This window comes from Populus alba, chromosome 17 (genome assembly GCF_005239225.2).
Source record: "Populus alba chromosome 17, ASM523922v2, whole genome shotgun sequence".
NCBI classification, from domain to species: domain Eukaryota; kingdom Viridiplantae; phylum Streptophyta; class Magnoliopsida; order Malpighiales; family Salicaceae; genus Populus; species Populus alba.
Window position 1 is genome coordinate 4,567,436 of NC_133300.1, and position 17,617 is coordinate 4,585,052.

General features: G+C 31.4%; 2 protein-coding genes across 2 annotated transcripts; both read right to left on the minus strand.

Moving 5' to 3' along the window:
- Window positions 1-7,726: 7,726 nt before the first annotated feature.
- LOC118051921 (mitogen-activated protein kinase kinase kinase 3) lies at window positions 7,727-10,553 on the minus strand. The gene is made up of 4 exons (XM_035062701.2): window positions 10,291-10,553; window positions 9,357-9,705; window positions 8,882-9,227; window positions 7,727-8,761 (listed from the first exon to the last, which is right to left on the minus strand). Exons 1-4 carry the CDS (start codon window positions 10,551-10,553, stop codon window positions 8,388-8,390), a joined length of 1,332 nt encoding a protein of 443 aa, XP_034918592.1. The 3' UTR covers window positions 7,727-8,387.
- Window positions 10,554-13,230: 2,677 nt separating this feature from the next.
- On the minus strand, window positions 13,231-14,368 carry LOC118051922 (calmodulin-like protein 3). Its single transcript, XM_035062704.2, has one exon. It carries the CDS (start codon window positions 14,268-14,270, stop codon window positions 13,599-13,601), a length of 672 nt encoding a protein of 223 aa, XP_034918595.1. The 5' UTR covers window positions 14,271-14,368; the 3' UTR covers window positions 13,231-13,598.
- Window positions 14,369-17,617: the final 3,249 nt, after the last annotated feature.

The following is a 17,617-nucleotide window of genomic DNA, read 5'->3' on the forward strand; positions in this document are numbered from 1 at the left end:
TTCTTTAATATTGGATAATGTAATGAATTACTCAAAAGAAATTAATTTAAACTAAATAAATACAAAAAAAAACTATATATATATATATATATATATGCTAAAACAAAGAAAATTGAAGAGGCAGCTTGTGTGCTCGAAGAAGGCATCGGAGAAGACCAGGCGGGAGGACAAGAAGATCAAAAGAAAGCAATGGGGGAAGGATGAGAAAGGATCAACAGAAGTGGCGGCGAAAACGTGGTGGAGGAGGAAGGAAAGACACAGGAGTTGTTTCCCTGCAATGAAGGTGGGAAGCAATGACATGATTGTCATTTTTTTTCAACACTCGCAAATTTCTTTGCTAACCAAGTGGAAAAGTGTCTTTGTCAAATCAAAAGGTGTCGTTATCAGTGCCAAGAAAATGAAATGATGATGAGCTGGCAGCTTGCATTATCGAAGAAAGCATTGGAGAGGACCAGGCATGAGGACAAGAAGATCAAAAGAAAGCAAATGGGGAAGGAGGATCAAGCATAATCATTATGCTTTTCACTTTTTCTATACCAATCCGCAAGTGAACTGTAAACTCAGCGCATGCCTGCGAGTAACAACAAAAATGATGAGAAAAAAAGGCAGATGTCAAATCAAGCAACGAGAAAACAAAAATGTGAGATTTCCCACCGTGCAACTCAACAATTGTGTGCCTGATATTATTTTCAAGACATTACACATTATATGAAATTATCTTCTCAATTTTGCTTTTTTTTTATTATTATTTAAAATAGCTAAAATATTTCATATTAATTCAAAAAACAAAATGAAACGAAATAATTTTCATCTCATTACAAATCTTGATTCGTTCCGCATTTTTCAGCTAAATTCCGCCTAAAATATTTCAGTTTCATTCCACATGTTCCGTCCCGGTCTTGAAAAGTCATTGAATTAAATTGAATATAATTTAATTTAATTAATTAAGCCACCCAAGTATAAAAAGCTCTTTTTCATTACTATTTTCAATAACAATGATATTAAAAATAATATTAAAAATTATTATTACTATTTTTATTAACAATGATATTAATTTTTTAAAATTAGATTTATCACTAATATATATGGTTTATATTCATGTTGTTTTTATCAAGTTTATATTTTGTAGGAATTTGAGCAAAAATAAGGAATACTTTAGATTCCATTAACCTTGATAACATTGATCTAATTTTATATTTAAAATATTTATATTAAAAACATTTTAATTTCATAATATTTTGATATTTTATTCAAATTGAATTACTTTAAGTCAAAGATCTATTTAATCTTGACTGTTTAGAAATATTTTAAAATTTAAAATTATATTTGTTTGACATTATATTTGTATTTCATAATTTATAATTAATTTATCTTGAAATAGAATTATATATATATATATATATAAAAAGTACAACCCCGAAATGATATATCAAAACTCTCCAAAACTAAAATATTTTATTTTAATTAAAAAAATAAAATACCTATTCAAATGAAATTAAGAACCATATGTAAATACCTATTGAAATGGATTTGAGAACCTTGCCAAGAATTGGAGCATTCTAAGAATAAATATGGAGCACCATATGTACACATGGTGTCATTGTCAAAGACTGTACAAAATCTGTCAAGGTGTTGTCGTCGATGAGAGATAACTTCCTGTTTTTTGTTTTCTAGATCTTTCCTAGTGTTATATAGACATGGACCTTTCTATGACTGTACAAATTACATGGAACTTTCCAAATTATCAAAGAGTTGCTTTCCGTGGGTCATTGTCAAGGACTGTCCTACCAAACTCCCAAAGATTCAGCTTTGAATTGTTTCTCTTCTCCAAGTGTCACCCAAACACTGAGTGTCATTGTCAAGGACTGTACAGATGTAAACATTTTTGTGTCTATCGGAAAGTGCTGCTACCCAATTTTTCATTTCCAGAATCTAAACATTAACACAACAAAAAATTTAAAAACTTTCTATTAATCCATTAATTAAAAAGCATTTTTAATTCACCAGATCCACTAGCTAACAATGATATAATTATGCACTGAGATGATGAAAACAAAGATTTGTTATGATAGGGAAGTAGGAGCATCGAAGCTGCAGGAGCCATGTCAAAAAACAAAATGCAGATAAGTAAAGCCCGGATAGTGAAAGGAAAGGCTCACACAATAAATTCTTTTTTTAAATTATAATTTTCATCATAATTTTAATTAAACATATCAAATTTTAAAAATAAATTTCAAAAAAAAAATTTTTTTATTAAACTATTTTTTTTTAAACCACAACCACAATACCAAATAGATTCATATATATATATATAGAGAGAGAGCAAAAAAGTTTTGCTTTTAAATCTTTCTTATCATTCCCATATTATTAAATCTCATTTGGTTGTTTCTCGTACCAACAAGACTTTGATTTAAATAGAATTAATTAATCTAGGATGTATTGAATTTTTCAAATCTAATTACATATCACAATTATTATTATTTTTTAAAAAATTAATGTTGTGGTTGTTTATGTCATACTTTTTTAAAAATATTTTTTATTTAATGTTTTTAAATTATTTTAATGTGTTGATATCAAAAATAAGTTTTAAAAAATAAAAAATATATAAGATTTTAATAAATTTATGAAAAAACATTTTAAAAACTATCGTACCACAATATTTTTTTAATGAAAAAATTCGCTTTATTTGAGTGAAAGGAAATTCACATAATTTTTTGGAAAATATCAGTTGCCTAACTATAATGCATCAACACTATTTTATGTTTATATTTTCAATTTTTCATAGCATCATTGATTTACTATCTAGCCCTTTATACAATTTTTTTTCCAATCATATAATAATAATTTAAATGAAGCTAAATACCTTCAAGTGAAAAAATAATTATGAAGTCTATATATTGTTTGACTTTTTTATGTGTAATTAACAATTTCTGGAAGCAACAATTTCTTAATGACAGGGAGGGACTGTTAAAATCTTTAGTTTCAACTTAATTTTTAATATATCAAAATAACCTCTTCTTAAGATAATAAAAAAAAATTGGTATTTGTTTAAACTATCATAATCATTTATTAATAACAAGAAAAAAGAGTGCATTGAACTATTACCTTATTTGACTAAGGAATTGCTTCTCTGTCTTTCCTTCCTTCACCCGCCGCATGACACCCCGCGCTTGTGCCACCTTTTTATCCTGTCATTGTCAAATAGGTTATTAGACATTTATTAATTCGCCTGGATGGTTAATTTACTGGATGGTTTCAATGGTTATTACCATGAATGACTAAGTGAAAAAATGCAAGCATAATCTAAAAAAAAAAAAAATTAATTTCATAAAAGCTAACATTTATTAAACCATCCTGTCATTGTCAACATAATTTGCCTGAGAATTTCTTAATTCTTTTCTTTTAGTTTAATGTTGGTTTTCGGGCCAGCTTGCGCGCACCTCGACTAATACCATGAGCCCTGAAGTTAACGATCATGTAAGCCTCCAGTGGCCAAGAATTTCTTAACTCTTAACTCTCGGATACAATGCTCTCACATATATATGTTCTGAAATGAGAGGGTTTTTTTTTATAAGTCAACATGAAAGTTTTGAAATCGGAATGGATCAAAGCTTTCAAATTTTGAATTTAAATTTCTATAGCAGGATAGAAAATGTTTTTGTAAAAATTATTTTGTTTTAAATTATTTTGATGTTAAAAATAAATTTTAATAGATAAAAAAAATATTTTTTTTTTCATGTATTTCCAAGTAAAAAACAATGGTCATCACAATAACAAACAGGTTATTAGATTATATTTAAGAGTGCGGCAACTTTTATTTTTTTTAATGTTTTTGCTTTAAAAAAAATATTTAATAGATGTTTTTTTTAGTATTTTTTTTATGATTTTGATTTTGATACATGACATTAAATATTAAAAAAAAATTAATAAATTTCTAAAAAAAGCAGTATACACAACGTGAACAAACACGCAATTGATTCTAACACCTTAAGCAAAATTAGATTTTTACACGAGACTTTAATTTAACAAAGCGAAACTAGCCTATTTTAATCTTTCAATTACAAAGTAAAAAATAAGCGCTAGTTCTGTTCTAAGTTTTGTTGAAGGATTCATTGATTTTTGCCTTTTTGAGCAGCCATCTATGAAGTTTTTTCTTTTTTTACTTTTCTTTTTCCCACAACAGCATAGAGTCAATTTCATCTTTTTATTTTTAAAAAAAAAATTCTCTTTTTTTGTTATCATATATTTAGGTAGAAAATATTAAAAAAAAAAAAACAATATTATTTAACCTAACAAAGTTTATATCCCAGGTTGTGAATTAAGCCAAAAAATAAAGTTCAAAACCAATTAATTAGAATTGACCTAAATGAATTCAATTCGTCAGGGTGTTAAATTTTATTTTTAAAAAACCATGATCTTGATTTTTTTGGTTATCTAGTTTTTTTTTTTTTTTTTGAGTTTAAAAAAAAAAACTAACTTGAATTGGGCCAACTTTGCTCCCAAAAGAAATATTCATATTTACATGTGATGCTAGATGTAAACAAGCTGCATAGCCCGGAAAGCCCAATATGCAAGAAATAGTCAAATACTTGCCAAGCTGACCACTTTGAAAGACCAATAAAATAAATTTCCAGTTTTGAATCCATCTTGACTGATTATTGTAGAAGACTGAACTGATTGATGCTTGCTCAGTGCTCTCAAAGCAAAACTGGATGAACATACACACCCCAGCTACTCTACAGTGGACTCTGAATAAATTCAACAATTACTCTAAGCGGACCTCTGTTGTCCTCTTAGAGGCAGTTCTGGAATCTGCTTCTGCATATTCAAGAATTGCGCCGCTTCTTCTATAGGTGGCCTGCCATTGTTACAACACAAGGACGGAGGAGTTAAGGAGGCTATGGTGGGCTATAGCCTAGCTTAAGTAAAAAATATATATATATATATAGATTACAACCCCCATGCAAAACTTGGCAAATCCATCTCTTTTTCACTCTCTAATCTTCTTCTCCCTGCAACAATTTCTGAAACAAGCATTCCAAACCCGAAAACATCAGGTTTCTAGCCAAGATCTACCTCAAATTTTCTTGAAACAACCTGGAGATGACTCAACTCACCGTCACCAAAATCTTTAGTTTGTATCAATTAATTAACCCCTCAACTCTCATAACATTTAATTTTTGTCTTTTCCTCAATTTCTGTAAATGTAAATAAAATAACGGAACTTAATTAAAACTAGTTACATGACCCGCGCGATACTGCGGATCATGTTAGGTTTTTCTGCAAAGCTATATGCAAGAGTCTTGTATTTGACTACAACACCTGATCTAAGAGTAATATTTATAATATCAATAATAACATTAAACTTGTATGACCCAAGTTTAAGTGGGTTTGGCTGCAATACCAGACTCAATAACATTAGATGCGAGTCTAGCTGCAAAGCCGTGTCATAAAAGTGTGATAATTAAATATATTAATGAAAAAAAAAAACAAAGAAAAAAAACCAACAAAAAAAAAACTAATGCAAAAAAAGAAAAAAAATCTGAATTAACTGAGTTAACCCTTCAAACCAGGTTAACGCGTCAAACATAGGATTCGCGTCATGAAAGTTTGATAACTAAATAGAAAAACAAATTGACAGGTTTACCCAAAATTAACTAGGTTAACCTGTTATACCAAGTTAACCTGTCAAGCCCGGGATACGTGTCATGAAAGTCTGATAATTAAATAGAAAGAAATTTAACATTAATAAACTAAACTAAATGAAAAAATATTAATTAAAAAGAAAAAAAATTCAGGTTAATTCGTCAAATCAAGTTAACTCATCAAACTCGGGATCCATGTCATGAAAATATGATAACTAAATAAAAAAAAATAACATGAACAAACTAAATCAAACAAAAAAAATTAATTTTTTTTTTAAAAAACAGCTCAATATAATAATTATTATTATAAAATCCTCCCATTTAAAGTGCAGAACGTGAAAGGGGAAACAAGGATATCGTTATACCTGAGCTTCTCGAACCAGAGTCAACTAATTAAACTTTTGAGATTTGGCTTGGGATAGTTATCTTGGTTTCAAAAAATTTCTTAAATACACCACTTGTGTATGGAAGGTTTTACTTAATACCCAAGACTATCTTGTATATCATTAGTTGGAATCGTGGTATGCTGCATTTCCGTGTTATTTTTTTAAAAAATATATTTAAATATTATAAGCATGTTTTAAAGAAAAAAATTTAATAACCTAGATTATATTCCCAATTAACCAAATAAGTTGGAATTATTTAGATCATATTAGAAAAAACAAAAGAAAAATGATAGCAAATAAAAAAATATATATATAAAAAAGTGATCGTAAAATAAACCGGAAACAAATCTTTATCCAAGAACAGAAAAACAATGTTATTTATTTTCTAGCTAATTAAACATGGTAGGATGAAATGGAGTAAAAAAAACAAAAAAAAAAACTAGTGCGAGCTAACATGATAGACATGTAATTTGATAGTTTGGATTAACCTGCAAAATTCACGTCTTAAGTCATTAGGTCATGATAATTTTATAAAAAAATAAAATTTAAGAAAACAACAACTATTTTTTCAAAAAAAAAATGTCATTTGATGATATTGAAAAAGAAAATAAAACAAAAAAAGAGATGTCATTTTTTATTAATTTTTTAAACTCGTGACCTAGATTATCAGACCGAAAGCACTATACATGAAAAAAATCATGAAACTCAATCCCTAAGAAATGAAAAGTTGAAGGATAAAAATCAAGTAAATAAATAAATTACACAAAAATATTCAAAAATAAAAAATAAAAATTAAAAGAATGAGGATTAAAATAGAAATTAAAAAAATAAATTAAAAAAACAACAAAATTTTTTAATTTGAGGGTTAAATTGAAAATAAAAAAAACATTAACAAAATAAAAAAAATCAAAAGAATAAGGACCAAAATGATAAAAATAATACATTATAAACTTGGATTGAAATGTCAAATTTTAAAATATATATATAAAAGGACTAAGAAAAAAATCAATAATAAAAAGAATAAGGACTAAATTGAAAATATAAATACATGACAAAACTGAAATTGAAGGACAAAATTGAAAAGAAATAAAACTTCCACAAAAAAGTCTAAGGATAAAAAATAAAAAATAAAAAATAAAAAGAACCGAGGTGGAAAAAACTTAAACAAAGAGGACAAACCCACAATTTAAGGGAGAGGGGAGAGGGAAAAAAAATAAAAAGTTTCATTGACAACAAACATCTGAACCACCAACGACACGTGTCGTACCATGAGAAGAGGACGTTGTGGCAAATCTTATGTCATGATAGAAAGGAAGGTTTTACCATCAGGAGGCACAACACGAGCTGCACAAAGTGCGTGAACACCTCCCTCGCGTCAATAACTTTTAAAATTTTAATATTATTTAATTTTTATTAAAAGACCATAACATCCTCCACAAAAAAATAAAAAAAAAACAATATGAAAAGACATGAAAGACCCTTGCATGAAGGGGTGTTTTTTACTTCAATGGAAATTAAATAATTTTATTATAAATTCATAAATAAAAAAGACTATAACACCCTCAACAAAACATAATAAATAACCAAAAAACTTCCTAGAGCATTTAAGTAATTTCACTCCGTATTCAAAAGGAAAAAACTGAACTGCCCATGAACACCAGGCATATATTCCTTGACTTGAAAGGCTTTTTAGTATTTTCACTATTAAAAAAAATAAAAAATAAAAACCCTCTTACCCCAAAAGCCAGGCTAATTGCATTATTACAATTTACAATGCCAGCTACAATAAACACACCTCCACACATGACATCAGCCCTTTTACTTCAATTTTGGTCACTCAAGACTTTATACTTGTAATAATTGATCATGCATGGTCCCTCCGTCTGTCACTAACATTGTAAGAGGCCTATTAATGATGTTCATTTCAAAAGATCAATGATATGAATTATGCCACAGGGAGGGTTAAGATTGATCTAGAAAAGAACAATAAATTGACTCAAAATTGAATTAAAGAATAAAAAATGAAAAAGAAAAAATTGAATTAAGCCTAAGTAATCTGCTCGCAGCTGCTGGAACGCGTACTTTCCATTGTAATGGTGCTTAATGTTTCTGTTTTGATCTTGCAAGCTCTGAAGAAATACATCTAGGAGAATAAACAGAAGATACGGATTCAAAAACAAGACCAGAAGATTAAATGTCCTCGGCTGGCTAGCTAACCAACTTCATTGAGTACAGCTGGGAATGTTCAACAGCACAGAGTACAGATTCATCAAAACTAAAAGGTTGAACTCACAGATTTAGAATCCAAGTCCATAATACAATAAGATTTGAAAAGAAAAAGAAAAGTGTTGAAGGTTCACCTTTCACCATAAAGCAATTCGCTAAGATCAGGTTGCGAGCAAGATGATTCATTCACGAAAGGATGAGCTAAAAGCTCGGCAGCAGTTGGACGCATACTTGGATCTGGCTGCAGGCATTTCTTGATGAAGTCCTTCGAAGTTTGTGAGAGAGAATCAGGAATAATAGGTCCGGTGCCCTTTCTAATTGCACGTTCTAAGGCCCACGCATCCCTGACATTGTACTGTGGAGACTTTCCGGTCGACATTTCCACCACAGTGCATCCAAGGCTCCATGTATCAGCTCGAAAATCATACCCGCCACTTTTAGGATTAGCAACTTCGGGAGCCATCCATAATGAACTTCTCGAGCCAGGCTTCAAAGACTGACCATCTTCCATGAATTTAGACAGACCAAAATCAGCAAGTTTTATGTTTCCAAATTCGGTCACCAGTATGTTTGCACATTTAAGATCTCTATGAATCACATTACAACCATGAAGATACTTCAGACCTTGCAATATCTGTCGAGTGTAATGAGAAACTTGGGATTCCTTGAAAGGGAAATTCTTATATGCTTGTTCAAGGGTGCCATGACTTACAAGCTCTAGAAAAATGTAAAGCTTTTCTTCATCTTCGTCTGTTCCATAATACTGAATTATGTTTTCGTGATCCAAACCTGTCAATATAGAAATCTCGTTCCGGAGAGGGCCCAGACTTCTTTTATTACTAAGCGAAACTTCCTTCACAGCAAAAAATGATCCCTTTTCATTGGATCCTTTGTATACTGATCCAAATGAACCGCTTCCAATAAGACCACCCTTTTCCCAATTTGTAATTGCAAGACTTCGTCTACTAATCTGCCAAACAATTGGCAGAATCGTTATGCTTTTCACTTTGTCCATATCAATCCACAAGTGAACTGCAAAATCAGTGCATATCTGCTAATAATAAAATGGAATAGAAAAACTAGACCAACAGCCGGTTACCTTCTGTGTAAGAGAACAAACATTGCTCATTCTCGTTTCCTGTAAACGCTGTAAAGGAACTTCCTGAACTCTTGGATTGCTGAAAACATTATCTCCTTCTTGAATTGGATTGCTGGAAACATCAGCACCGTTTTGAACCCTTGGTTTACTGAAAAAATCATCACCTTCTCGACTTGGATTGCTGGAAACGTCAGCACCTTTTTGAACCCTTGGATTGCTGAAAAAATCATCACCTTCTTGACTTGGTTTGCTGGAAACGTCAGCAACTTGTTGAAGAACCCTCGGATTGCTGTTAACATCAGCATCCTCTTGACTTGGATTGCCGCCAACATCATCACCTTGTTGAACCCTTGGATTGTTATGAAGACATTAGACATGACATGAAATCAGCTCCAGAAATGAGTTCATTATAGTTAATTCAATGCAGTTGCATGTTATGTACTTATGCTATAGGTTTTCTATTGACATTTTCACTATTATTTTTTGTTTTGAGAAATTATCAGTATCTAATTTCATGTATCAAACCAATAAAATCGTTAACGCATCATTAAATTTGTCCACATTATCTTTAGATTGATGTATTTCTTATTATTTCATTCCATAATCATCATTAAGATATGAAATATGAAAGGATGTCACATCATTTTGTGATCGGTGTATTTTTTTTATTATTTCATTCTATAATTATAATTATGCTATTGAATCCTAAACATGAAGAGATTCGCATTCAAAACGTGACTCGTTAAATTGAAGATATGGACAAATCTAACGATTTGTAAATGTTTTATTAATCGTTTGCACGATCTTATGATAAACTAAATTCACCTAATAATTTGTCATTCATCTTTCAAACACTTCATAATAAACATTATATGAAATTAATATTGCACCGTACATATGAGAAAAATAAGGATAAAACTGAATGTAAGATTACCCAATTTTCAGTCCAACATGTCCAGCAAAACGGGCGATCTTGACACCACAAGGCCCTCTCTTTTCGCGTACATGTGATGGACGACAGCCAGGCGAAAAAAAATATTCCTTCGACTTGGGAATCCTGGGAATGGGATGCTCTTCGAAGCACGATGTAGATTCTGCAAAATTCGGTGAACTTACATTGCTAGCAGAACTAGAGTTTAAAAGGTCATCGAGTGACCATCTAGAACAACCGGTAGCTTGTCTTCTCCGATAAGTCATTGGAGAAGACAAGGCAGGAGGACAAGAAGATCAAAAGAGAGAGAATAGGGAAGAGGAGAAAGGGTCAACTGAGGTGTGTCATGGGTGGGGGTTGAAAAGTGGTGGCGGTGGCAGGAAAGACGAGCGGAGTTTTCTTGAGAAGGAAGAAGAGATTAAGACAACTATTTTCCGTTCTCATGTCCAGTCTTTGGAGGCTCTAAGCAGGGTTTCGCGTTTCAGGTTTTGTTTAAGTTGGTCCAAAAGTTATTAAATCCTGGGCTTAGTTCATTTTTTATTTTGTGAAAATATTCTTATTTAGTCCCTATGAAAAGAGATTTGGTGAATTAAATCCTATCTTCTCTAATTTAGTTCAATTAGATCCGATAGATAACTGCCATCCAATATCCGGGCATTATCGATGATGTTACGGTGGCGTTTTCTACGCCAATTCGAGACCCACCAAGGTCAGGTTCTATAATTATACTAAGTTTCTGTTAATTATCATTACTTTTGACAATAATTCAATTCATCTCTTTACAGCATTAACATTATTGCATAATAATGATTTCATTTACCACATCTGTTAGAAGTCCAAAGACTTAGACGCCACATGAATCACTTCCAATAAACATCTTTTAAAGGACAAAATTCGCTATGAATTTCGGATTATCAGATAGAACAATATTTTTTAAGGATCTATCATACAAGGGTATGGACACATATTATCACTAGTGTTGTCTATAAAAACACTAGTCATGTGGCACTACCTAAACTCCTTGTTTAGGAGGCTATGACGATGTTGTTATCCCTCATCAAAACAAGGGTTTTAGTCATTTATATATATAATGCAAGGATCACATCTCTTTCTAAGATATGCATTTTAAATGATAAAACTCACTAATGGCTAAATGGTTTTGGCTCGTCAGCTATAGTAATATATTTTGAGAGGCCTATCATGTGCGAGTATGGACACTGATCGCCAACTATGAAACCATCAACCATGTTGTGCTACTCGAGCCCCTTGTTTAGAGAGATATGATGATGTTATTATCGCACATCAACTAGGAAATGAGGGTCTTTGTTGCTTATATAGCAAAATGGTCACCTTTCTCTCCAAAAGATGTTTTTTTAAGGACAACCTCCTTATGTGGCTATGTGGTTCTAGCCCATTAGCTAGGATAATAACTCTTGGGGAGCCTATCATGCGCAGCTAAGAGACAAGGGTCTTGATCGTTTATATAGCACAAGGTTCACCTCTTTTTCTAAAAGGCTTTTTTGAAAGACAAAACTCACCATGTGACTAGGTTTTCTCGGCCTGTCAATTCAAACAATCTCTCTTGAGAGACCTAATTCTGTATGGGTTCAATATCAATACTTAGAAAAAAAAATTAAATTTTGACGAGTTTGAATGTTGTCTATCCTTAGCAGGTGGGACTCACCTCCTGCTTGGAACCGAAGGGTAAATCTAGATTGCAACGAAGGGTAAATCTAGATTGCAAGTATACACATATTTAGGAAATATTGTCCCTTTATTTGATCTATCAACGAGAGTATCCTTATCAAATTTGTGATATATTCTTAGGCATTGCTAGGAGTATATACCAGTTTAGGACTACACTCAAGAATAGAGGATCCGGGATCAATTTTTTAATAAGTTAGTGAAATATACTAAAGTATCACCTAGAAAATATGTCAGTTCAAAATTGTATCAGAGAGTGGAAATAAATATATAAGATAACATATATTTCTAAAAAAAAATAACATTCTTATCTGTGATGTGTTTTGTGATGTATTTTGAGATGGTTTGAGTGAGGGAGATTTTTTAACAACAGCTATGCATGATTCTCCAAGATCTCAAGGAACATGAAGAATTCATGTCTATAAGAGTTGAAGAAATAGTTAACACTTTGAAAGAAATTGAACTTGGTGATTTGTAGTTTGTGTAACACAGATAAATTGCAATTTTTCAGTGGATGCCAAACTAGAACATCGAGCTCACTCTTTTCTGGATTTCCTCTCGATCGAGGCTGACCATCTGTATAATTGACATAAAACTTTTTTTCTGGAGAACACTGAAATAGAATGAATACAAGTCATGAACTTTTTTGGTGTATATACAATGCTTTTAGCTCATAGTCAAGTGGAGGAAGATGGCCATATCCTGTTCATTTTGGAAATTCCATCTGAGTTTTTCTCTGATCTGAACATCTCAACAGCTGGTGGACTTGCAAGGGAACCAAATGCTTCATTTCTCTCCCCTGCTCAGATTTGTTTCAACCCTGCAAAATGCCTTCTGTTTCCGGTTGTAGCCGTTTGGGCACACAGTTGTAATCCCATCGTAGTGGTTGGGTTTTCTTTGGATTTTTTGTAGCTTCTTCTTCCTCATTTTACAGAAGTCAATGTTCAGTTGGTTTCTTCTTATAGTGGCAAATTTAGGTTAGCATTTTAGGGTTTGAATTGAACTGTTATTCAAGCCCTGACTCTTGACTTGGACGAACTTTAATCTTCAGATGTACCAAATTGGAAGCAATCCAACAGCTCATTTTACTGCATCTCAACCTCAAGATGAGCAAACCCACTACTCCTTTTTATCTGTGTAGGACATTTCACTGCAAATTGAAGTTATTTTGCAAAAATCATGGATGTTCAGAAGAGCTCTTCATGAAAACTATATTCTAGTTTGCAAGAGACAGAGCAGTAGTGAAATAGCAGCATGCTACAAAAAATCACATAACATGAAAACAATGATAAATAATGGAGGATTTAGCCAAGAAGAACAACGAAACCACCCACCAAGCCAATCAAAAAGATTTCAAAAAACTAGTGAAACCCCAATACAAATTGCCTACTCTAGAGTTCCAAACCCCGTCAGGCTTAACTTTGATGGCTTTGATTTGCCTCATGCCAGCAACTGTGATCAATGATCGACTGCTGTAGCCGTGTGCTATTGATTCGCAGCAGAAACGCTTTGTAAAGCTGATCCTGTTTGATGATCATCACTCTTTCTATCTTGATTTCCAAACTATTTACATCCATAATAAAGATTAGTGAAATATGAGCATATGATTAGCCCAAAGCACTAAATCCACCACCCTTCATCATCTTCTTAAACTCCTTGTAATCAACCATTCCGTCACCATCAACATCCACCTTCATTATCATCCTCTTACAGTCCTCTAAAGTCCTGCCTTGTTTAAGCCCAAGTGATGCCAAAACAGACCTGAGCTCATCAACGGTGATGAAACCATCCCCATTTTGATCAAAAACTTTAAAAGCCTCCCTCATATCTTCCTCCTCATCTTTCTCATCCATGAGTGATTGATACAATTCACCAAACTCATCAATATCCACACAACCATCACCATTGACATCAATCGTTTCAATCATCTGAGTCAACTCTTTATCAGGGATAAAGATGCCTAGATTCTCTAAAGAATCATTCAACTCCTTCTTGGTGATCTTCCCATCTCCATTCCTATCAAACATTTGAAAAACTCTCTTTAACTCAGCTTGGTCCATTCTTGTCAAAACAAGAGATGGAGATGGCAGCAAAGAAGAGGGTTTCTTGGTGTTGGTATTGGCTTGGTGGGGGTGGCACCAAGAAGTGTTGGTGTTGGCTTGGTGGTGGTGGTACCAAGAAGTTGGGAGGAGGAACCTAAGCTTCTTGGGGACCAAAGAGAGGAGGAAAGAGTTAAGCAGGTTGTAAAGAAGGAAAATCCTAAGCAAAATAGTTGGCATTGGAAAGCAGGAGTGCAGAGAAAATGTGGAGTTGGGAGATGTTTTGCCTTGGTGTTTTTGCTGTGGTTTTGACAAGATTTCCAAGGCTAAATTTCGGTCCTTGTATAAAGGAAATTAGGGCACAAATTGTTGGATTCATGATAGTATTTTTTTTATTAAAAAAAAAAAAAAAAAGTTGGTCACTTTAGAGCTGGCCTCATCTTCATCTTGTTCTACGCGTATAAACTATCTATAAGAATTAACCTTTTTGTCAAAGACGCGTTGCTATTGTTGTCGTTTTTTGTTGGGTTTGTGTCACATGGTAGATTACTAACCTTTGCTTTTTGTTTATTGCTATTTTAGTTGTGATATCGAAATTGGAGACTAGCTCAAAAAATATCTCAATTATTGAGTCATTGGAGTTAAATCATAGGTTTAATTTATTTTTATTAAAATAATATTTTTTTTTCTTTTTTTCCTTTGTTAATTCAACTAAATTTAATAGATCTATCAAGTTTCACCGAGTTAATATCTTATTCAATTTAACTAGAAATTCAGTGTAGATTAGTGTTTGATCTTGGGTTTTTCAAATTAAAATGCTCATCAAGTTGAGTTTAAGTTTATTTCATTAATTTATTAAGTTTTGCATGATGTAATTTTATCTACATGATTTATATAGAAATATTGATTTTGAGAATTATCTAAAAAAATCTACAAGATTAGATTTATACGAAAATTGGCTGAATTTTTTTTTTTTTAAGTATTTATTCATGTGATCAATCATAACACTAGATTTTTAATGCATTGAATTGCCCTCTTTTATTGGAGGGTTAATTTGTACTTATTCACTTTATTTAAAAGTTCGTTGGAAAACATGACCGTTGATAACGGATCTAAAGATTAAAGAGAAGGCAAGGCTATAAAGACAGAGAGAGATTTGGGAAGGGAACGCGCCAACGGAAAAACTAGATGTGATAGTGACCCTTAGATTCTGTAGCAAATAAACGGCTATTAACGAGTGATTGGTGGGGGTGACACCTGGCAACTTTAAGGGACAAGCCCGGTTTGCCCCCATCTTTCTAGATTGCGTATGGCCTTGGTTTTTGGACTCTAACGGCTTTAAAAAGAGACCATTAATCTCCTTGTGAAAATTATTTGCTGGAATCATAAAATTAAGACTAGAATGAAGACTTAACAAGTGATGTGAAATGGATTCGTTGTTCTTAATGAAAATATTAGGAAAAAAAGAATATCCAGAACTATTAATCTCAATGTAAAATGTTAATCTTGAAATTTTTTCATCTAAATTTTTATATAACTCAAATTTAAAATTATATTATATTTAAATTGTTCTAATATCATTAAGTTAATTTGATCGGTTTAAAGATAATCCGGTCAATTAATAAATTAAAAAAGAAATTAATAAAATGACACTAATTTTTATTCATTTTAAATTTAAAATTAAATGATATAAAAATTATCGATCAAATCAACTTAAATATATCTTGTATGAAAAATCGTATTATATGCAAGATTGTTCTTAAGCAGAGGAGGCGTTTTCTCTCTAAAAACAATATCACTGCATGCAACAATCTTAAATTTCTTCTAAACTCTTACTATTTTTATATTTACTTATAGTTTTTATTTTTATTATTTACTTACTATTTTCATATTTTTATTCTTATTATTTACTTATAGTTGCTAATTTAAATACTGAGAAAAGAACAGAAATCATGATTCATTTATTTGTCTAATTCTTTCAAATATCTTTAATTTTCCTAACAAAGCATTACTCATAGATTAGGTATGCCATTAGTCATTTTGGGTAATAATAACTAGTAAAAATCCTAGCAGATTAGTCATTTTTTTCCATGATTTGGGTACTAAACACCTATCAATCGTCACCTAATACAAGATTAGGTATGGCATTAAATGTCACGGAAAATAGCAGATCATTTTCGGGATAATTATTTGCCAAATTCTCCTTGTGCATGGGACAAGAGCCGACGCGTTTGGACAGCTTCATCGGAAAGCATGGGCATCATTGCTGCGCAAGTTCTCTGCAATATAGAATTGAAAGCAAAGCATAATGATGGCCATTTCCTTGAAAATGCAGGATTTTAATGAACTTGCTTCTTTTAGAAGTTAGTTTTCGTCTAATTAAGATTCGAATATCATGGACAGCATGAATTTCTTTTTTAGCTTTGAGCTTTTTCTTTGATATTTCCTTTACATTCAACTGAGTCTTTTCAATCTTACATTTAATCTGTTTTTAGGTTAGCTGCACGAGTTGCTGTTTTTTTTTTTTTTGAATTTTGAATTTTGCCATTGGATTAGTGTTTTTTTTTTTAATTTGTTCTATCATTTTACTATATATTCTATTAGATATCTCGTCCATTTTTTTTAAATTATGAAACATGTCAAAAATATGTGTGATGATTGATAAGATCATTATTTGAGAAATAATAAAAATATATATAGAAAATAAGAATATAAAGATAAAACATGTCATTAACCCTATCTTTTATAAATTGTTATCATAATGGCCTAGGGTTTGATTTGTTCATTAGATTGTTGGGTCAACCCAAATCAAACATTTTTTTTCCCAAGAAAATATCATTTAAGTTTTTTTAAAAAAAAACAAATCTTGAGTTGACTTTGTCGGGTTACCATTTAATTCACTAAGCCATCTAAATTTGGTTGAGTCAATGTGTTTAAAGTGTAACCAGTTTGGGTTAAGTTCCAAGTCATCATGTTGATTTACCATGCTAGGCTAGGTTTAATATGTATAATTATTATGGTGGTTGGGCCCTTATCAATGTTTTAATGAAATATATAATACATTTACTTATTTTAATAATTATTCAATTTAACTCAATTTGGTAGGTTGATGAGGAAAATACATGAATGAAAGCTAAGTCGAGCCTAGTTTTAATCCAAACTAAAAAAATGTTGATTCGATCAAATTCAATTAATTTGATCAGATCAACGCTAAGAAACACTTTTTTAAAAAAATAAACAAATTTATTTTGATAAAAAAAAAAAAAAAACATTGACCCAATGATCCCTGAATTAACCCAATAACTTAATAACTAGAATCCTTTTTGAAATCAGACCTATATAGGGCCATGTCTGTTAAAAAACAAAACCTTGCATCGACAAGATCTCCCAAGTCGTGTAAGAAAAGCATTCTATCGAGCAGTTTTAGGATAAGCATCGCTTATTTAATGTTTTATGCAAACAATAACTGGAAACATGGATCTAATTAACTCCATATGCTAAAGTAGAATTAAATTTCCCATACTCATCGTTTTCAAGATCTGAAAGGTGAAGAGTAGCAAAAGGGTTTACTTGTTTAGTTCACTGGA

What these genes read in the sequence shown, in the direction of transcription:
- LOC118051921 (XM_035062701.2), bottom strand. Translation starts at nt 10,553, where the DNA reads ATGACTTATCGGAGAAGACAAGCTACCGGTTGTTCTAGATGGTCACTC. An exon ending in CATGTTGGACTGAAAATTGG is followed by an intron (nt 9,706 to 10,290) that starts GTAATCTTACAT and finishes TAACAATCCAAG; the next exon opens with GGTTCAACAAGGTGATGATG. An exon ending in TTTGTTCTCTTACACAGAAG is followed by an intron (nt 9,228 to 9,356) that starts GTAACCGGCTGT and finishes ATTGTTTGGCAG; the next exon opens with ATTAGTAGACGAAGTCTTGC.
- LOC118051922 (XM_035062704.2), bottom strand. Translation starts at nt 14,270, where the DNA reads ATGCCAACTATTTTGCTTAGGATTTTCCTTCTTTACAACCTGCTTAAC.